General features: G+C 37.8%; 1 protein-coding gene across 6 annotated transcripts in view; it reads left to right on the top strand.

The window, feature by feature from the left end:
- ROBO2 (roundabout guidance receptor 2) overlaps positions 1–20,552 on the top strand; it is a 445,348-nt gene that overhangs the window by 329,682 nt on the left and 95,114 nt on the right. For all 6 annotated transcript variants that reach the window (XM_083855698.1, XM_083855697.1, XM_083855695.1 and 3 more), the window contains 2 exons: positions 12,491–12,615; positions 16,901–17,072. In XM_083855698.1, coding sequence (XP_083711824.1) covers positions 12,491–12,615; positions 16,901–17,072 — 297 coding nt within the window. The remainder of the gene's footprint in view (positions 1–12,490; positions 12,616–16,900; positions 17,073–20,552) is intronic.

The raw sequence follows: 20,552 nt of genomic DNA, 5'->3' as shown, positions 1-20,552 counted from the left end.
TCTGATTCCATCTCCAAAGCTTATATAGCAGGTCTTGGTCTCAAGTTGCTTTATGTCCAGGTATATGATTGTGTGATCATACAGTGGTCAATTCTACATAGTCCCTGCCTAGGCAATTTTATTTTGTTGAAACAGAACAACTGTGCCAAAGAAATTTATTCTTCTACAGAATTTATCCAGGAAACTGAAATTAGAATGGTTGATCTTGAAATAATTACTATATGAGCACATGATCTTTATCAAATTATTTAATTTAGTGATAATCTTTGTGACTTGTGAAAGGATTGCTGAGTAAATAAGTCTAACCCTGAAGATGTTGGACAAAGAACTCCCATACAAATGTATGTGGAGATTGCTGTGTATAAACAGATCAAAGTCAGTCACTTTTATCTAATCATGTACCTGTAGAAAGACAGTGATAGCATGAACCTGTACTGGACTTTTTTCTTAAGTATTGAAATAAAACTAATTTCTGCAGTTCATAGCTCTAATTCATTCAAGACTAGGCAAAGAAGGTGGCTACCCATCCTGGTTGTTTTTTTTTTTAAATTAAAGTCTGGTAAGACAAACCAAAGTAACTTCCCTCTCTACCAAGAAACCCAAGCAATCTTCTGTTAAAATTGTCGTTTAACAAGAACTGTGAGTCAAATCTTGTAGCATTTTTTTTTTTTTTGTTCACGAAGTTAACTGGAATGCAGTTAACTGGAATGCAAATACCTCTCCTTACCTAAAGGAACCTAAAGAAAACACTACTTTGTTTCATCAACTCACAGTTTTCTAGGAGGATGACATTTTAACAGAAGTATATTTGTATATTTATGTATATGTTAAAGTGCAGGCAAGCACTTAAAAGTTTATATTCTTTCATAACACCACAGAATTATCTAGGTTCTTCTATCTTCCATCACTGTCTCCAATTCAAAGCAGACATGTTTTGTCTTTATTAGGTTTTAAACAGGACCAAACTTTTTTTTTTCCAATGAAAAATAGAGAAATACATTTTTAATGGTTCAGATTTGTATTTCTTGTTGCAAACAGAATAATTTTCATTTTCTTCTCAATTTTTGCCTGTTTCAAATACTCGTACTCTCTTAGGTATGATATTTTTATTTTAATTTCAGTTTGAGTGGAAAATTCAGGAGCAGGATTACCAGTGACTGTCTTGGGTTCAAGCACTTATTAACAAATGGTTCATACTATACAGATAAAATGAGGTATGGTGCTGCCTGAGGTGGGTGGCAGCTGGTGAATTTAAAAGCTCTGTGCCAGATTACTCATCATGTTTGAATTTGCTGCTAGGAATAAATGTGTTGCCTGTTTCTAAAATAGATTATTTATAACCTTTTGAAAAGATTTCTGACAGGATTTACAACAGATGGGTTTAGGAAACGAGATATTTATCCCTATTTAGACCATTTCTATAGTTATTTCACTCATTAGATAGATTTTCCAGATGAGCAAGTTAGAATTCTCTCATTTTTGCACTCTGCTTTATTTCTTATGGCAGTTGGGCAGGAGCACAGCTGCTGAAAGAGGCACAATATTTGGGAAGAGCCCAAAAGTTTCAGTAGCACTGTCCCTCTTTTCAAAAGATGTTGCTGTACTGCTTTGAGATGAAGGACCTTCCAAAGGAAGGTCTATGAAGATCTGTCTGATGTCCCTGACAGAGTACTACTCAGCTTGTAAATTAATTTCAACTAAGTCCTAGTGAAAATACAGTTATTTGCATGTCAGTTGCTTTGCAGTAAGTCAAGTTTGCTTAGGTTGTTTGTTTGTTTGTTTGTTTGCTTGCTTGCTTTTTGTCAAATGCTGCAGCTCATCTTCCCAAAAAGAAGAGACAGCAGCAAATACCAGGAATAGAAGTGAAGTGTTTGAACTTAGCTGAGGGACTAAAGGGAGACCAAGTTCAGAAACTGCACTTCCCCATCATGATGGTGAAGAGACAGACAGCTAAGACACCTGTCATGAATTTTCCAAGTTTCCTATTAATTAAATGCAGCCTATTGGAATTTACATGCAATATGACTGTATGATGCATTTCAGTCTGCACTGGGAAGTTCTCATCACATAAATCAGCCTGGCCTGACTTAATGATCTGTTAAGAGTGGTGCAGCATGGAAAAAAAATAGGGCTGTATTTTATAGAAAGTTGTATTTAGTATTGTGACATTGCTCAGATGGTTCAGATTGGTAAGTGAGAAGGAATTATCTTTATTCTTCTTCACTCTGACTCGTTCAGGGAAAGTCTATATACAATGAATGCTTTTATATTTATTACGTTCATGAACATATTACCTTCACTTGAGACACTGAGGATTTATAAAATATCAGTAATGTGGATTGGTGTGCGATGGGAGAGATGAGCTCATTCTTGGTGCTGTGATGCCATCTTTCAGTGGCAGAAATCTCAAATTTATATCAAAATGTGCAATCTTGCCTGTCTGGTACAACTTACAGAAATTTTCAGGAGAGGGTAAGGACAACGATGGACATTGAAATTTTTTGGGCTTGTTAAATGAAAGAATAAGACATCATTCTTTTTTAAAAAGTCAGAGATTCTTCAGATTCAAAGATAAAAGGTTGCTTTAGAATTAAATTAAGCTTGCTTTGTATACCAGTAAGAGATTAAAATATGGAGCTGACTTGTTACAATTTTTTGTAGCCATTGAATGCCACTGTAAAAATCTTGAAGTCCTTAGCATATCTTCTTTGCCTATCAAGTTCAATCACTGAGGTACAGGAAGTGACCAAGAGTCCCATTATTTTAATTTTTTTTTAATTGCTGAGCTCTAGCTTGGGGAAATTTTAAGAAGTTTAATGCATAACTTTTGTTTTTAAACTTTCAAAGTTTCTTAAAGTGTGTTCAGATCAGTGGGAATTGTTTTCCTATTTCATTGGCTCCTGAGTTCTGACTATATCCATGTCTTTGAAGATTAGTGTATAAAAAAGATCTGTTGATGTGTTGCTCTCCCCAAGCTTTTACCCTCCTTTCAGCAAAAGGAGTAATTGGTTACCTTTCCTTCAAGAGGAACGTGGAAATCAATATATTAATCTATTCACTTTTCCCTTTACTTTCTTTGCTCTATTGCTGCCAGCCGATTTACAGCTCGGATGTGATCTCAGTGTTGCTCAACAGCAAAATTACTGTATGCCCTATTCCTTGAATGTTAACATTGTCAGTCAGAATAAATAGTAATTTTTTTCTTCCTCTCTCCTTTTTCTCTTTTGGTTTAACAGTGTTCTAAATTGAGCAGAGTCTCTCCTCTCAGCCTTATTTATTCTCAAGGGTAAACAAACCAGGAATTTGTCACCTTTCTCACTGTAGCCTATGAGCCTATGCAGGCTCTTTGCCCTTCTCATCATCTCCTTGGCTCTTCTCTGCAGCATGTGAATTCATGTCTTTTTGTAGGAGGTAACCAGATTACACTCATTATTTTGATGAAATCCTACTGTATCAGAAAGGGCTTTTCCTTGTTAAACATATTGCCAGCAAACCATCCTGCTATGTCCCCTGAAAAAAGGAATCAAGGCATATTACATTTCTTTTTGTTGGCAGAATTTTTTGTTTGATAAACTCACAGAAGGTAGGAGTGGCCCAAGCCATCTCCTGAGGGTACAGTATTTAAGAAGTCAGGCTAAAGGGTTAAGATTTTAGGAGAGCACATCTTTTCTATGTGATCTGAGCAAAAGGTGCATCTTGAATCTCAGGCACTTGTGAAAAAGCAAAAATTATGAAGCATTGTCTGAAGTGGAGAAAGTCCTGAGTAATGGAAGTTCTTTGGCAGACGGAATCAGTGCTCCTTTTCTTTATGTACATCAAAACTAAATGAAGAACTTACTAGACTCAACAGCATCTGTTAAGTTTAGGGGCTGCTTAAAAGACATGATTGGACAAGGTGTTATAAAATACAGATATATGACTAAATGAGAACAGACTACAGTCTCTGGGATGAAATTAAGACAGATATTTAAACTAAGTATTTAAATGCACTGTAAAACAAAGAGGAGGGAGAGCCCAGGAAAAGTGCTGCTCCTGAAGTCAGAGCACTGGAAAATGGGATGGGGGAGTAGAAAATAGATGCCTTTCTTTTTGGCTATGTAGAGGGCAGAGTTGAATTCTTTTTAGTAATGATTCTCAGTGTATTTTTTTATTGACATTAGTCCTAGGGAAGAATGAAGAACAAATCTTTTTTTCCACCATGCAGATTTATCCCACGTCATTCTTTTGGGTCATCCAGGGGTAAAAGAGAGATTATGTTTGTCAAAATATATGGGACAGTTAGCAGTTTTTATTTATTGATTCTCTAGGCTTCTTTCACCTCTTGCAAAGAAGGAAAAAATGCTTATGCTTCTGTGCTTTAAGAGATTATCTGCTTCAGTGTGTCCGAGCAACTGAAGGATGAAAATGTTGTTATATTCAGAACCTGAATTTAAATTGAAAATTAGAACAATTAGTATGAAAGAAGGTTTAACACTCTCAAATGATCAAAGTGTGCTCTTCTCACAATGTCATGTTTACACATGGTTCATCTGAAACAGCAACAAACCGAAACAAAAGGAGTTTCTCAGTTCCTGTGAGACAACAGCAGTGTGAAGGACACTAACAGGAGAACTGGTCCTGGTAATAATTCCCCCTGCTCTCTTCATCTTGCTGTGATTCTTCCCCAGTGTTTCCTTTAATTCAGCCTGCCAAAAGTTCTCCCCACTTGTGCCACATGCTTCTGCCTTTGTGTATTTGACCTGTTGCTGCAGGACATGTGAGGAATAATTTTGAAGCAGTGTCAGTGTTAAAGGTTTATCTGTATTTTTATTTATGGATTATCTGTGCCTCTCTAGCTTACGGGAAGCTGCTTTCCAGAAGACTCCAAACCAAGCACCTGCTTTACCCCCTCCAGACATGTAATTTTAAAATAATATATTGGGTGTAGTGAAGGGCTTCATGAGTCACTTGTTATCCCCACAACCTACCCCTTCTGCATTTTTGTGGCAGAGCTATTCACCTGAAGAAGAAATCATGAAAGACAGGGAACACTATAAAGCAAGAGGACATAATTAAAACAAAACAAAAATCATCTACCAAATGAGATTTATGCATTTGTTTAAAAGGCTACTGCACTCATACAGCCTAGGGAGTGGCACAGTAAGAGAGAAAACTCATTTTCCAGGCAACTCAATTGTACCTCAACTGCGAAAAAGTTACTGCCTTCCCTGTGTGTGAGCATACCTAATCATTGGAGAACACCATAAGATTGAGATGTCTTTTCTGTTTAAAGAGAATTATTATTGTTAGCTTCCATTAGTTTATCCTTGATAAGGAAGATCTGATTGAGTAGTAGGTCTAAGCCATCATCCTCTGTCTTCTCTAATGGCTCCTGTGTCAGAGGCTACAGCCTTGATTTATCATTAGTCACAGCTAATAATGCACTAATAACTTTGTGTCCTAACAACCACACATCTCTTGTAGTACCCGTTAAAAAGATCTGAACTTTTGAGGGAAGAACTGCTGAATCAGCCCGTGTTTCTGGAATTTGAGGCTGCACTTAGTTTGTTTTCCTCTATTTACTCCATCAGCAATAGTAGCCTTGCAAATGATCTTTCAAAATGCCTAGGCTTTTGTATCTGCACTTCTTGGCAGCTCATGCTAAGCATTGTTACAAGGTGTATAAATAGGATCTTACAGTGTTATTTTGTATTTGTATCACAAAATCATCGAAAATTCCAATATCTGCCAGACAAATTTAACCAATGACACAGAAAGGCAGAGGATCTTTTTTTTTTTTTTTTCCTTTAAAGAGCTCCTGTACTGCCTTCAATTGTCATTTAAGCTGGTATCAGGAACCAGCAAAGCAATCCTACAGATAAGTAGTTCTATTCTGTAGATGGTGTCAAGGGTTACCTCCCTTTTGAAAATACCTATTACTTTACATGGAGCTCTGCAGGCTTCTCCTGTCCTCTGTGTAAATGTCTTAGAGACAAGTCTTGATTTGTACTTGTAAGAGTGGAATTGAGTTTGATTTCTTAAAATATCTCTTAAAATATGTGTATCAAAGGCAGCTGAGGGTGCCACATGAATATTGTCACTGCAGTAAGGATTTGAGAGGAGCACTGAGGTACCAGCTCCAAGTCTTTGCAAAAGAAGATTTGATGGGTATTCCAAAGTCAAAAAGCAGTTTGGGGAGGGTGACATTATCTTGTCATCCAGCTGACTCTTAGCTGCAGACAGATCTATTGAGCATTGTACCAGGTGTAACCTTCATTGTTCAAATGAAATTAATTGATTGCTGCAGATGTACAATGCTGAAAAAGACTGTAGGTGGAAATCTTAGGTTTGCCTGCTGTCTCTTCCCTGCTGGAAGCAGAACTGAGTATTACAGTACCTTGTTACTTTACCAGCCATTGTGTTTCTACTTGTTCCTCAGAGCCTTTTCCCCTACCATTATCTGAATTTTACTTAGTGTATTTGCAAGTCAGCATCTTTCTCCTTGCCCTCTTTGAACCAGTCATAGAAATATATCAATAATATAAACAATAATAAACAATTCCAGTTTAAAATTAAGCCTTTATCTTTATCACTTTAGCTTGCCTAAATAGTCTCCATGATGAATTTCATGTGCAGTTCACTATCAACTGAAATTAGTTGTAATTAAAGGTTGTCAAATCTGTAATTTAAGCCCTTGAAATTTGTTGCTGTCACTCATTTCCTGTAATGCATGTTTTTTTTCAGTGGATTTGATCCACAGTCCACATAAGCCAATAGGAGAATTCCTACCAGCTTTAGTGAGGTTTGAATAAATTCTGATATTCCCTGGTAGAATCATAGAATTGTTTCGGTTTGAAAAGACCTTTAGGATCTTTAAACTACTTCCAGGAATAGTGATTTCACCACCTCCCTGGACAGCCTGCTCCAGTGCTTTACAGTCTCTTAGGTAAGAAAATTGTTCCTAAAACCCAATCTAAACCTCCTCTAGCATGACTGGAGGCCATTTGCTCTAGAGCTATCGTTTGTTACTTGGGAGAAGGGACAGACCTCCACCTGTCTGCACCCTCCTGTCAGGGAGCTGTGGAGCACAATAAGGTCTCCCCTAAGCCTCCTTTTCTCCAGGCTAAACACCCCAACTTCTCTCAACTGCTTCTCAACAAACTTGTGCTCCACACCCTTCCCCAGCTCTGTTGCCCTTCTCTGAACACATTCCAGCACCTCAATGCTTTTCTTGCAGTGAGAAGCCCAAAAATGAACACAGGATTTTTGTGTTCAGTCACTGTCAACCAGCACTCCCAGGTACTTTCCTGCTGGGAAGATTTCCAGCCACTCTTCCCTAGGCCTGTAGCACTGCCTGGGGTTGTCGTGACTCAAGTTCAGGACACAGCACTTAGCCTTGTTGAACTTCATACAGTTTGCCTTAATTCATTCATCCTGTCTGTTGCAGCAGAAATATAAAAAAGAACATGCTACAATATCTATATATAATATTAAAATCACCAATATAATGTGTGAACCCAAGGGCATCTGGTCTGGGGAAGGTACTGTGAGCAACTTATGATAATAAAATTCCTGCAGTATCATTGAATTCCGTGTCAACTCCAAATCACAAGATCAGCTGAGAAAACTGTCACTGGAAAATATGTTGCTAGTACTTGATATGGGATCAATGTACTTTTTTGCAATGAATTCACATTTTTATGTATTAAATTTCCCCTCCCCTTCTGAGTCTTCTGCCACATTTCTTATCAGATGACCAGAGTTCACCTACAAGGGATGAACTCTCTGTCTCAGTCAAGCTCCTCTGCATCAGCAGCTTTATCAGCTCCTGTTGACTCAGTGTAACCTTTAGTATTCAGCAGCAGTACTAAGAAGAAATGCATGAAATCCATCTTATCACATTAGAGGTTCTGCTAACTATTAAGATTGGAGTAGAGCTGAGAAATCCCTTTGAAATTATATGCACCTCTCTTTTTTTATTTTTTAATTTTATTTTTTAAAGCTCTTTAGTACTGGAGCAGGGGCTACCTTCATATACATTTATTAACAGCATAAGAGATCCATTCAGTCATGCATAAACCACCAACATCCTAAAATAGTGCAACAGAATGCACTCTTCCCATTTTGAACAACATAACTAATGCTCACTACTGCTCATGCTTTTCTATCTCCATTTTAATTCCTGCAGTCTAATGCTGTTCTGTGCTGTAAAAACAGTTCTGAACATGATGTGATTAACCTTAGGGTCCCCCCATCCCCTCATCTCAAAGCCCCCTCGTACATGGCCTGTGCTTTCTATTCATGTTCAACCATCTGATTTCCATATCTTCTATTAGCATAACAGAGCTCCAGTGTGACATTGATTGAAGCTAGCGCTTGCTGAATGCAGTATCAAAGCATAATTTGCCAAAAATCAAATCTAATTTACTGTGTACTATTAAAATTTCTCAAGAAAAAAAAAAAAAAAAAAGAGGAAAAGAAGTTTCAATAGGAGTATATCGGGTCTGCAATCTTACTTGTTCTCTTTTTTTTCCCCATATTTTTGGTTAGTCTGCTGGAATCCAAGCAATATAGTTCATTTTAGAGCCACTGTCTTTGACTTTCAGATGTCAGTTAAGCAAGAGGTTTTCCAGTCTGCTTCTTCCAATCCAGTTTATGTTACATCTGAAACAGTAAAAACTAATAGTCTGATAGGCACAACACTTGATTTGCTTGCTGCTTTGTAAGTTTTTTAAACAGATCCTTCTAATGATCTTAATATTTAGCTTGAATTAAGCATTAAAGTAGCACATCACTTTAGCAGCTGAAGCATGTCAAGCCTGCTGTTTCTCTTCTCTTAACTGTACGTTTCCAGAATGTTTTAGAAATTCACCTACTTTGAGAGCAGCAGTAATGGCTTGAATAAATTCTGCCCCATGTTCCACTGAAGCTGCTCTTTGAGCAAGTCATGATCTCACTTAACCCTTCTGCAGAATGGAAGTAGTAATATTTGTCTGTCTTTATAAACAGCATCCATATGTGAACATAATGAGCTCTCTTTTTAGGAAAATTGAGGAACCCAAGTGCTCGTTCTGTCAAAGAAGCCTTGCTGTCTCTGAGCAGGGTCATGCTGCATTCTCTGGGGATAATGACAGGCACAGTGTTTTGGGTAGTTACATTTGACCAGGAATTACTCCTGCAGTTTTTAGCTGTTACTTTCAGTTTTCAAGTTCAAATAGGAACTGACAGATAAAACTGATATGGTGAAAACATTGTTTAAATGCTGTTAGCAATGGTATTTTTATCAGAGGCTGTCTGTAAACTGAGTAATAGCTGAATATGACAACAAACTATGACAAAATGAAGATTTCCTTCATTATTTAACTCCATCTTTGAATATTTTTTTTTTTAAATGCATGCAAAGTTTTATTTTTCAAGCATCATGTTTTTCACATCCTTTAAAATTATGGTGCTAAGTAGTTTGGCTGGAGAAACTGGTTTTGTGCTCAGTTTAAATCTGAGTAAAAGCTCTGATTAATTTATTTTTATAATGAATTTTTAGTAACTGAGGTTGCAGAACAAAGCTAGAAAATATATTGTTGCATCTATATGTGTTTGTTTGCTGGAGTCTTCAGAAAGCCTGACCTAGTAAATGTGTGGCCAAATATCTGCTTATGTAGATGGTCAAATGGTGGGGAGGACTTGTTGTGTGGCAGGGAGAGAATAGAGCAACAGGGTCAGCCCATTTCAGAGCTACAGATTTATTTTCCTTGTCTGATTGGGAAGTTAAAAAAAAAAAAAAAAAAAAAGGGGAACTTTTTTCTGCTCTTAGGAAAGTGGGAGATGTTGAAAATTAAGAACAGGTCAAAAACTGGAAACTAGGTAGAAACCAGGGTGTGTATTTCTCATTGTTCCTTGACTACCAAATCACCTTAATTTGATCCTTGTAAGGTCTGCTACAGTTGTGTTATATTTGTTTAGAGCTCTGAATTATTGATTTACAGCAGAGACCTGTGTGTGTGAGGATGTTTCAGATGAACCTTCAAACTTGCCTACTTTGCATTTACTCAGTTACACTATTGAAGGACAGGCTCATGGAAATGCCATGCCCTTCTTGCTTCTGTTGGGCTGTCTGAGAGCACTGTCTATGCACACCCCAGGGCACCTAGCAAGCCTAAGAAATTAATTTAGCCATCCATCCTGCTTAGATCTATGGGATGGTCTCCTGACACCAGGTTTTTAGGTGGATTGTGGTCTTGAGGCTGCCCACAACACTGCATAGACAGGAGTCAGACTCCTGTCAAATGCAGGTGTAGCACCTGAGGAGATTAGGGGGTTTCTTCTCTCTGCTGAGCCTGAAGTCAATGTTGATCCTATATTAATATCCTGGGCAATTAACTTCTATATATAACTTCTGTATAATTTCTATAGCTGAGCTGGGCTAATTCAGTGACCTTTATTAAGCAGGTGGTCAGAGGTGTAGAGATACCTTAGTGTCAGATGTGTCTGTAGGAAGGGAGGTTTCTGCTTCACAGCTGACAGCTCCTTGCCCCTTCCTGTACCACTGAACAATCACACTCACTGATTACCACCCTGCCTGGCACCTGTGGGGGCTGCACGTGGATAATTCTGGGTGAAACAAGGTGAGGGAAACCCAAGTAACTCACTTCAGCTCAGCACTGGAGGAGTGGTAGAGCACGAGTTCAGTTCCCAGAGTATGTTCAGCAACTCTTTATAGAAACCTCGAAATATGTGTCTGTAAGCAGGCAGCAAAGAGGGCACCTCACCCTTAGTCCTGCCTGCTCATAAGATTAACACCTCCTAAGGTGGAGGAAAAGGTGGACATTTCTCTCCAGAGAAGCCCAAACCTCTCTGTAGGAGTGTGAGACAGAAAAAAATACCCTCTACCTTCCAAACTGATTGTGATTCATGTTTATTAAGTGCTTTACAGTTCTCGTTTTAAGACTGCCAGCACTACTCAACTGATGCTCTTTAGACTCCTACTGATCTGTAAAGCCTTGGGAAGTACCTCGTGAGATAACTGCAAAGTGTGTTTCAAGAGAATCAGGTCTGCTCACATTTCTATGCAGTTAGCAGGTTTGCGTCTGTGCTGTCAGCAGGTGTAATCGGAAGCTGGGTCTTGATTGCTCTTCGTGCCTAATTAAATAGTTTGTAATTATAATGCTGAAAATATGGTTTTGTAAAACACTTAAATTCTGTTTACCTGAAAGCTCAGTGTTCCTAAACCATCCCCCTGCACACCCACAAAACCAATAGTGGAATAGAAGAAAACAAGGCTGGGGTGAGGGGTTTGAGCTTCTTTTTTACTTTTTTTTTCCTTTCTTCTGCCTTCCCCAAAACTTAGCTAGTCCTTTCATAAGAATATTTGTAGATGCTGCTTGCATTTTTTAAATATTCAAAAGAGTACAAATCACCTTTCAGTGAATTCCAGTGATGAACCAAGAGTGGAGGGTTTTCATGTCCAGCATAGAAAAATCATTTGCTTTACTTCTACATCAGGTTCAACATAGTTACTGATTTCAAGTTTTTTATCTCAAATCCTCTAACACTTCTTCCCCACTCTCTTTCCACTCATTAGCACCTTTTCTCTACCTTCACATTCCCAAGCATTGACTCTCTATTCTCCACCATTACTTTCCAGATAAGTCAAACTCTGCCCCTCTCTTCAAAATTCTTCACTTCCGACTGTGCTTCCTGGTCCTCCATAACTGAACACTGTTAATGCCAGCTACTGAAAACACAGCCAGTCCTGCTGCTTCTGTCTTAACTCCAGTCTCCTTTCTTCTTTTCCTTGTGTCTTCCTTACCTCCTGAAATACCTATTCCTTCTTACTCACCACTCACCTCTCCTCATCAACTCTTAAACTTTTGCTTCTCTCTACTCTTTAAACCGGCTGAAACCTGGATTTACCAAGTTTGTGTTCTTTTAGCAACCATTCTTCGTACAGCAAGTCCTCCTCCCCATGCCATTCTTGATGCACTGCTTCTAAGAGGAGTGAGAGAGTTCTTGAACTTGGGTTCTTTTGCTGTCATCCAGACCTTTCTCTCCTTTCTTAATCATTTTTAAAAGTCCAGAGGGGCAGACTGAGAAAGACTTACCTAGCAATACACCATAGCTCCATTAAGCTTTGTGAAGTGTGAGAGGATCTGAGGGTGCTGATACCTTTTCCAGAGCAAAGGTAGAATACATCCAGTCAGCAATATAAACACCTGACTCCTGCTTTTTAGCATTTAATGTCATCAGAATTGACTCTAGCATGTATGGTTGTAATGTTTCTTTCCTTTTTAATTTTTTTTTTTTTAATAACTGGGGATGTCCCATACATATATTGCTGCTCTCTTTGTCGCTGTTGTTGTTTCTGTTTATATATTAATTCTGTCTATACTAATGAATGTTTCTGGTGTCATGTCCTCTGACATAAAACCAATCTCCATAATGTTGTCTTTTTCCTTCTACATTCCCTTTCTCTCCTTTGCAAAATATCCTAAACATGGTTTTTCTTACCTTGTAGCTCCCCCACAGTTTGTGGTGAGGCCACGAGACCAGATTGTAGCCCAGGGTCGAACAGTGACTTTTCCTTGTGAAACTAAAGGAAATCCCCAGCCAGCTGTTTTCTGGCAAAAAGAAGGAAGCCAGGTAAGTTGCAAGCACCCTATAAGTCCTTCAAGTCTTTCTAAATAGTTATATTTTTAAATTTTAAGGAAAATTATTGACATTGTCTTTCACAGTTCTTTTCATCTTTCACAGAAATTTGTCTTTTTAAACTATCATTATTCTCTGCTGAAATTTGTGTCACTTTTTTTAAACTATTTTAAAGAACACAAAGGTAATTTAAGTTGTTGAAACCCGTGTTAGGCACTATATAGATGAGTAGAAAGAAACAGTATATATGTTAAAGGCTTTTTTGTTCTGAAGCCCCCAACAAACAGGTGGGTGAGACAGGCACAGTAGATTAAAAAAGGTATGACTCAATTTTGAACTAATCAGAGCCAGTAATTACAGTTCACAACCTGTCTAGACATGATCAAGCAGAATGTATCCAGCAAGCTGATTTGCATTGGCATTTTCTTATAGAGCATACACATACAGGTTTTGAATACACAGATACTTTCTTCAATAAAATTATCTCAAGAAATTTCCAGATATGGTTTTAGAAATATTTATCTGATTATCTTTGAAGACAAAATTTGTGAGCAGCGATTGTTGCTGCCAGCAGCCCATACTAACTTCTATAGCTCAGTATTTGAATGTGATGCCACAACATTTCTTTACTGGAGGCACAGTGTGTACCAGCTCAGGTAAAATGTGATATAAGAGCTGAACCACAGATCTTCTGCTCTGTCCCACCTGCTTCTGCTCAACCTTTCTCAGGAGACCAGAAAACTGGTCCAGAGTGACAGGACCAGGCTGACAGCATTCTGTACTCTGCTGTCTTGGTAGCTTACAAAGGCACAGCAGGATTATTTTATGGGAGTGATTATTTTATTGTCTGACTGCAAGCTTAACCTTCAGTGTGTATCTCTCAGTGTAATATTTAGAAAAATTCAGATCTAGCCTCCAAGGATCACATCCTGGACAAACACAGTATTCTGAGTCTCACTAAGGTGACGTTTTTTTCAAGGGGGAAGGCAGAATAGCATATTGAAATTAAAGTAGGAAGTACTGATGTGCAAGCAAGCATTTTGAAGCTCTTCCTTGTAGAGCATTTTAATAACATGGTAATGTTTATGTAAAGTGAGCTTATAGTGTCACACTTGAATCTAATAAAGTGGACATCCATCATGCTGTAATAAAGAGAAGAGCTTCTAATTAAAGTAGGACATCATTTTCAGGATTAAAGTCATTTAGCGTAATTGAAAAGTGTTAATACTCTATTTTATCCTCTTCCATTGGTATCACTTCAAGGGTAAAAACATTTTAAGGTGAAAATGCATCTTATGTCTTTAATTGAATGTTATTACCTACTGATTGTACTATGTTGAAGCTGCTTAATTACAAACCTGGAAAATTAATTACCATATTGAGAACCAGATCCCTCAGGGTTAGAATAGTCTTTTTTGGCAAATAAATGCAACATAAAAAATGATACTTGTATGGTTTATAATCAAACCTTGAAACATGGCTCATTGTGGTTTACAGCATTCTCATGTTAGTCTTAATTGATCATCAGAGAAGTCACACAGGCTGGGATTGCCATCTCAAAGCATAGCTTGCCAGATTTTACAGTGAGATGCCACAGAGTGAGTTTCCACACAGTGTATATCATTAGAGCAGCAGAGAGTGGATGTTTTGCCAAATAAAAGGACTTTTCACCTTTGCCTCCCTGCTATAAATTGTTGCCTGTTTTTATAATGTTGTTTCTGCTTTTAGGGGAACTATTTGCAGCACCCCTTTCAGGGTTCAAAGTAGTGTTACACAGTCATGTTATCCCACTCCAGTAATTGTAAGGCAGTTTTGGTTGTGAATCCATTTCTCGATCCTGCGTTTTTGAGCACAACCAGCTGGAAGGGAGGGGAGCTGCTCCCTCCTGAGTAATTTTTTGTGCCAGCTTGTGTATAAACAGCTGGTGCTTTGTGCTGGGTAGCCTTTTCCCCAGAGCCCAACAGCCGATGACACGTGCGAGGGCAGGGTGTGGGCAACCTTTAGGCCCTGTGGATTAAATTCTTCCTTGAGATAAATTCAGTGGTACTTTATCAGGGGTGGCTCTGATCCCTCTGTTTGCAACCCAGCATGCCACCATCATGCCCAGATGAGCAACCTGACAGCTAATTAAAACCAGTGAAATTGTGAAAAGCATTTAAAAAGGGGTTGTGCTGTAATTTAGGACAAGTTGTAGTTCGTAGTTTTCTGGTCTTTGAAGGGAGGAGTTATGAGACTGGTGAACTCCTCCTGATGTGTGAAATATTCACTGGGTCATGATACCTTTCCAGAACAGAAGTCCACACTGAAGATAAAAACAAGGATTGATTTCCCTTTGTAATGGATGTAATGTAATGGAATGATAAAGAGGATTCTGGACTCTTTTTCTCTTAAGAATTAGGAGCTTAATCTTAATCAGGAGCACTGTCTTTTAGATTCAGTTTCTTTTTACACTTTATATAATGAGTGATAAATGAAGTCAAGATCAGCCATGTCAAATTTCTCCTCTTTCTCGTAATATTTACTGAAGTTTTCATATATCCTCATCCAGTAGGTATCTTGTCTCAGGAAGTAATTCTGAAAGTTTCAAAGCAGTTCAGAAAACAGGGCAATTATTTGAGACCCACTTAGTCCCATAGCCTCAAAATGTTTCAGAATTTTAACACATTTTTTCCTATTATCAGACATGTTTACTGGGTGAATATTGATTTTTGAGGAAAAATTTGCTGTTGTAAGTTTCTTAAATATTGCTATTGAAAGTCAGTAAAAGAAAAGCCTAGTGTGATGAATAACCAAGTAGGTTAATACAATTGTACTTGGAATGTTGGATTTTATTTAAAGCATATCTCTTTCCTTTTCTTTTGCGTGCTTTTAAAGCATATCTCTTTCTCTTTCCTTTGCTGCCAAAACCATAGAGATAAAGGCATGAATTTCACTTAAAAATAGGATTTGTTTCTTATTTGAATTCTTACTTGTTTCTTAGAGCAGTTTGTTCCTTATCAGTTCCAAATAATTTTTGTAAACCATTAAGGTCTGCTTCAGAAGAAAGAGATCCACAGAAAATTCATTTAATACCCTACTCTGCACTTTTAGATTTTATTTTCAGTCAATACAGACAAGCTTAAAAGTTAGTAGGGAGTCCTCATTAGAAAGCACAGCAGAAGTAGACAAAGCTGCAGTAATGACTGAAAGCTTATCACAGCATGGTAGCAGTGTTTTGGGGTATTCCTGATGCAAATAACTGTGTTTTTCATAGAGTCTTGTTGAGTTGACATAAAATCCAGACCCTATTTTGCTGGAATTGCTGTTGTTTAATTATTGTTTAAGCTGCTCTCCCATTGGGCAGTGTTGCTGATCTTTCTCTTCACGTTGCCTTTTTTTTCCTCATTTACTCACAAGAGCTGTGCCAGAGGGTATAGCTTTTTCCTTGAAAACACACCTCTCACCACTAAAACCTTTTTGGGTCTGTAGTATTGATTCATTCAGTCCTTCATCATATGCAATGACTACTAGAGCCATTCCAGTTATTAATATTGACGTCTCTCTTTTCTCCAATCCAGCCCAAAGGCAAAAACTAATCTCCCTGTTTTGTGCTAACTGATATCTTATCCTACATGAAATTATTTTTTCTCTCTGATGATTTCCACATTAGATTAATACCCTTTCTCTTCACCCTCCAGGCTGTATGCTGCATTTCTCCTTTGGTTTATCACAGTTTTAATTTCCTTTTACTTCTACTTTAAACTCTCATGTTCTGCCAGCTTCTCCTACTTCATGACATGCTCCTGTCTTCCTCCCAGCTTTACTTAATGTGCCATGCTCTTATTTTCTTCGTTTCTCAGAACATTTTCACAGCCAAACAATAGTGCTCTGCTCCCTCAAATCCCCAGGATTCAATGCTTGCTGCTAGTTTTCTAGTGTTTGCTGTAGTGTTATGTCCTTCTGGTTTGAAAGCCGAGTGTATTATTACAATTGCATTCAGAAGGAAGACGAACGTGTCACAAATATAAATCCCTCAAGTGTGATTGTTGGGAAATGTCCCCTCGCCTACACCCCAGTCAGAACACAGTCCTGTGAGCTGTCAAAAGGCTCTTCCTAATTTAAACTGTGAGTTGCCCAAGGCAGGGAAAGCATCTCTATCTGTTCATAAAGTCAGAACCACACTTGCTTTTCCTCCTCGATTATTTATAGCACTTTTAAGGGAAAAATCATTGTCTCTGTTGCTGAAGGAAAAGTGGTGCTTTTGTGTTTTGAATTGATGTGAGATGAATTGTCTTTGCAGAACCTACTCTTCCCAAACCAGCCTCTGCAGCCCAACAGCAGATACTCTGTGTCACCAACGGGGGACCTCACCATTACCAACATCCAGAGGTCTGATGCAGGCTACTACATTTGTCAAGCACTGACGGTTGCTGGAAGCATTTTAGCAAAGGCTCAGCTGGAGGTTACTGATGGTGAGCTGTTAGAAATTCCTATTTTTATTTTTTTTTTCCTGTCAAAAGTACTTTAAAAGCAGTGTAAATAAAAGCATATGAGATCACATAAATCATACAAGTAAATGGACAGTTTTCTCTAGAAAATAAAGTGAGAAAAGATCTCTTTATTTGTCTGTGGAGTAAAAAAGGCATCAAAGTCTAGTTTGCCTCTTGCTTGCCTTCTGGAGGTTTGTTAACAATGGAGAAAAGGGACAAACCAGTGCAGAATAGGTTTGGTGAGACATGAAGTTGCTTGGTTTGCTAGAGCTAAGATAGGACTGGGAAAAAAAAATTATGGAGAATGAATATGTTTGTGATTAAAGCAATCAACTGGGGTGCAGAAAAATGTATCTCCGTTCCCACCAGTCTTCAGTCCTATTTTAGACAAGTAGGGGATGTGTCCTTAACTCAAATCAACATGGTTGCTCTGAAGGTGGTGGAGTTCTGTAGGTTTAGAATGTCTACAACATGTAGCCCTTTAGTCCCTCCATGAATAGGGCACCTGCCTCAGAGCTATGTTCTGAGAATGCCTCAGCAGGGGTAGGTGTGAAAAAAGTCATGAAAATCCATAGGTAGAGAAGAGTTTTCAGGAAAGGAAAAGAATTATGTGGTCTGTCTTGATGCTTTTCATTTCAAATTTTTTGGGTTTGAAATTCATCCTGCCTTGAGGTTTCCCAACTACAAACGTGAATCCTTTTCATATGTCAGGAATCCTGTTGATATCCCTCTTCATCCTATTGTGGATAGAAGGCAGTTTGCATTCTTTAATGTTAGTGAAGAAAACAAGAGAATCCCTCTTATACTCAGAGACGGTGGCATTCCCCAGCATCATTATTCCTTATCTTAACTGACACATTAAATATCTCCTGACAGACTTTGATGAATTTTTGCCATTAAAACTGTTGTTATATGCAGAGGTCTACTTTTACTATTCCCTTAGAGACCTGCCTGCACCATGAAAGTTTGAAAAGATGTCTAATTTTGAATAATCTGCCTTTTCACAAGAGCATATTCATCACAAGTGACAGGTAGAGAGGTTCAGGCTCGTGTTATAGAGGTTTGAGCATTAATTTGATGCCTTTTCTTTGTTTTCCAAAAGCTGCCTATATTTTTATGACAAGGGGAAATAGTTTCTGCTTTATCCTTGCATCTCTTCAAGCACACTGCTTTTATGTAGTTTCTGCAGACTAAAGTCTTGGATTTGCTCTGCAATCTCTATGTCCTTTCTCTCGTGGTCTATGACAAAATTATGCATTTTTCATTCAATTCAAATTTAAATGTAGATTAAAAGGTCATTTGAAAGGAATGGAAAGGCAATATTTTTTAATATCTGTCCATAATGCTGCCTGATTCAGGGCCGTGACTGTGATTGGAATAAATAGAACACACAAACATTGGCTGGGAGGACACTGAGCTGTTAAATGGTCACACCTGCTGATGCTGCACAGATTTACAGCAACAGGTGCTGAGTGGATCAAATCAGGTTCAAGGATGCTGGTGATGAGAAATTCTTCCTTTTGACAGCCAAGGGCTTTGGTCCACCTTTATCTATTTCTCGTGTGGGAGAAAAAATAAATCCTAATTGATCTCTTTAGAGTTTTCATTAGTTTGTTTAGCAAGCCAGGGGAAAGGGTCCCTGCCGAGCTGCGAGCTCATCTCCGGTTAATTCTGATTAAAGGCAGCGTGCATTCCACACAGCTCGAGAGGGCATTAGCTGGTGGCTCTGCTGCTCAAGGAGTGCAGGGCCTGCCTTCCTCAAATGCTTTCCAGAAACCACTGTCAACATGATCATTATGAAATAATACCAGATTGCTCTATAGAAATACCATTTCATCCCGGAGTCAAAGGGTGGGTGAGGTCAGAACAAAAGTGCCAAAACAACCTTGTGGAGCTGAGATTATGTGAATAAATGCATCATTAGATCACAGATATATTTTTTTAATTGCTTTAAGTTAGGAAGTTAACCATAAATGTCGAAATAATCTGTTTTGGTTGATGCTGAGCAGAAGTTATGGGAGCTAATGACTTTTATCAGTGGGGAAATCTGATTTAATAGTTTTAAGAATAGAATAAAAGATAAATGCTGTGCGTGCTAGCTATATGCTTAAGCATCAGTGTTCTAGTTTTTGGCTGGTGATTTCAGTTTTACTTCCTAGCCCAGAATTTTTCTGTTTGGTTAATGATTTAATAATAGTGGCGAGCCATCTTTTTCATTTTGAACACATTTTTGTTTGATCCAGAGTAATTTAGATCCAATTGAAGTTCCAATACAGAATGAAAACATGTCATGTGCAGAAAAACAAGTGCTTAATTATACCATATATAGCAGTGTTTCAGTTGTTACATTTTTGCACTTACAAGTCTTTACTGGAAATATTTTTAACTCAAGTGTTCACATGAGAAGAGATTACTAGCTGTGATGAAATGTGCTGAGTTGAGTGATAATTTTGCTGATTATGGACTGTGCTAAGAGCCTTCAGCGTATTTGAAATTCAAATCTTGTATTTTCTTGAAAGGCTATCATGTAATTCACTGCCTAACGCACATCTGGAAAGGCAAAATCATTTTAAAAATTGAAGAATCTTAGCAATCCTTTCAAACCCAAGAAATGAATATGCAGCTCACAATCTTAAAATGACAGATCATGTAAATAAACCAAGTGCTTCCATCTCTGTCTATGCTCAACATAAAAGGAATAGTTTCCAATTAGTATTGTGTTAGTATTTGTCAATCATGCACAGAATATTTTGGAGAAGATCTTAATTTCTCCTCAGTAATTATTAAAGTTTATTAATAAGTGTTTCACAGTTTACTTGTCTAGAAATCTCACCACCATGACTCTTAGCCCTCATCCAAAGTATGTTTTATAGCAAGTGTGGCAGTTTCAAACAGGAGAAACTCAGAACAACTTCACAGCTTCCTGTGAAGCTCTTCTGTGAAAAAAAGGACAGAGGAGGGATTGGTCTCTGCTTTTCCATCTTTCAGAGAGAACCCTGCCCTGTCATGAGTGCTCATCATATGAATTTCCTTTCTTTTGTCTGATTTTACCCATTATTTCACCAGGATTTTTTTATTTTATTTTTTTAATTTTGATTTTGGAAGTGCCAAAGTAAAGACTTCATTGTGTCTTTCTCTTCTTTTAATTTCCATTTTAACTTAATGACATATCCCCCAAATTTAAGTATGGTTTCTGTTGATCCAAACTGCATTTGTAGTGAATAAACTACTCATGAACAAATATAGTTTGTTCCTTTCCTATAATCTCTTAAAAAATTAAGATGCATTTTAACATGAAAGGAATCTGCTAATTTTTCAGTTACCAGAATATGCAGATCTATGAAAATTGGCAAATAGTTTCAAAACCATTTTTAAAATTCAAGTAATTTTGGAATCACCATTGGAAATGGAATTTTGGAATTACCATGGAATCACCATTTCTGTTTTACCATGGAAATATGT

The sequence above is a fragment of the Zosterops lateralis genome (assembly GCF_965231275.1).
Source record: "Zosterops lateralis genome assembly, chromosome: 2".
Taxonomy (NCBI): domain Eukaryota; kingdom Metazoa; phylum Chordata; class Aves; order Passeriformes; family Zosteropidae; genus Zosterops; species Zosterops lateralis.
This window is presented reverse-complemented; position numbering and strand designations above follow the sequence as displayed.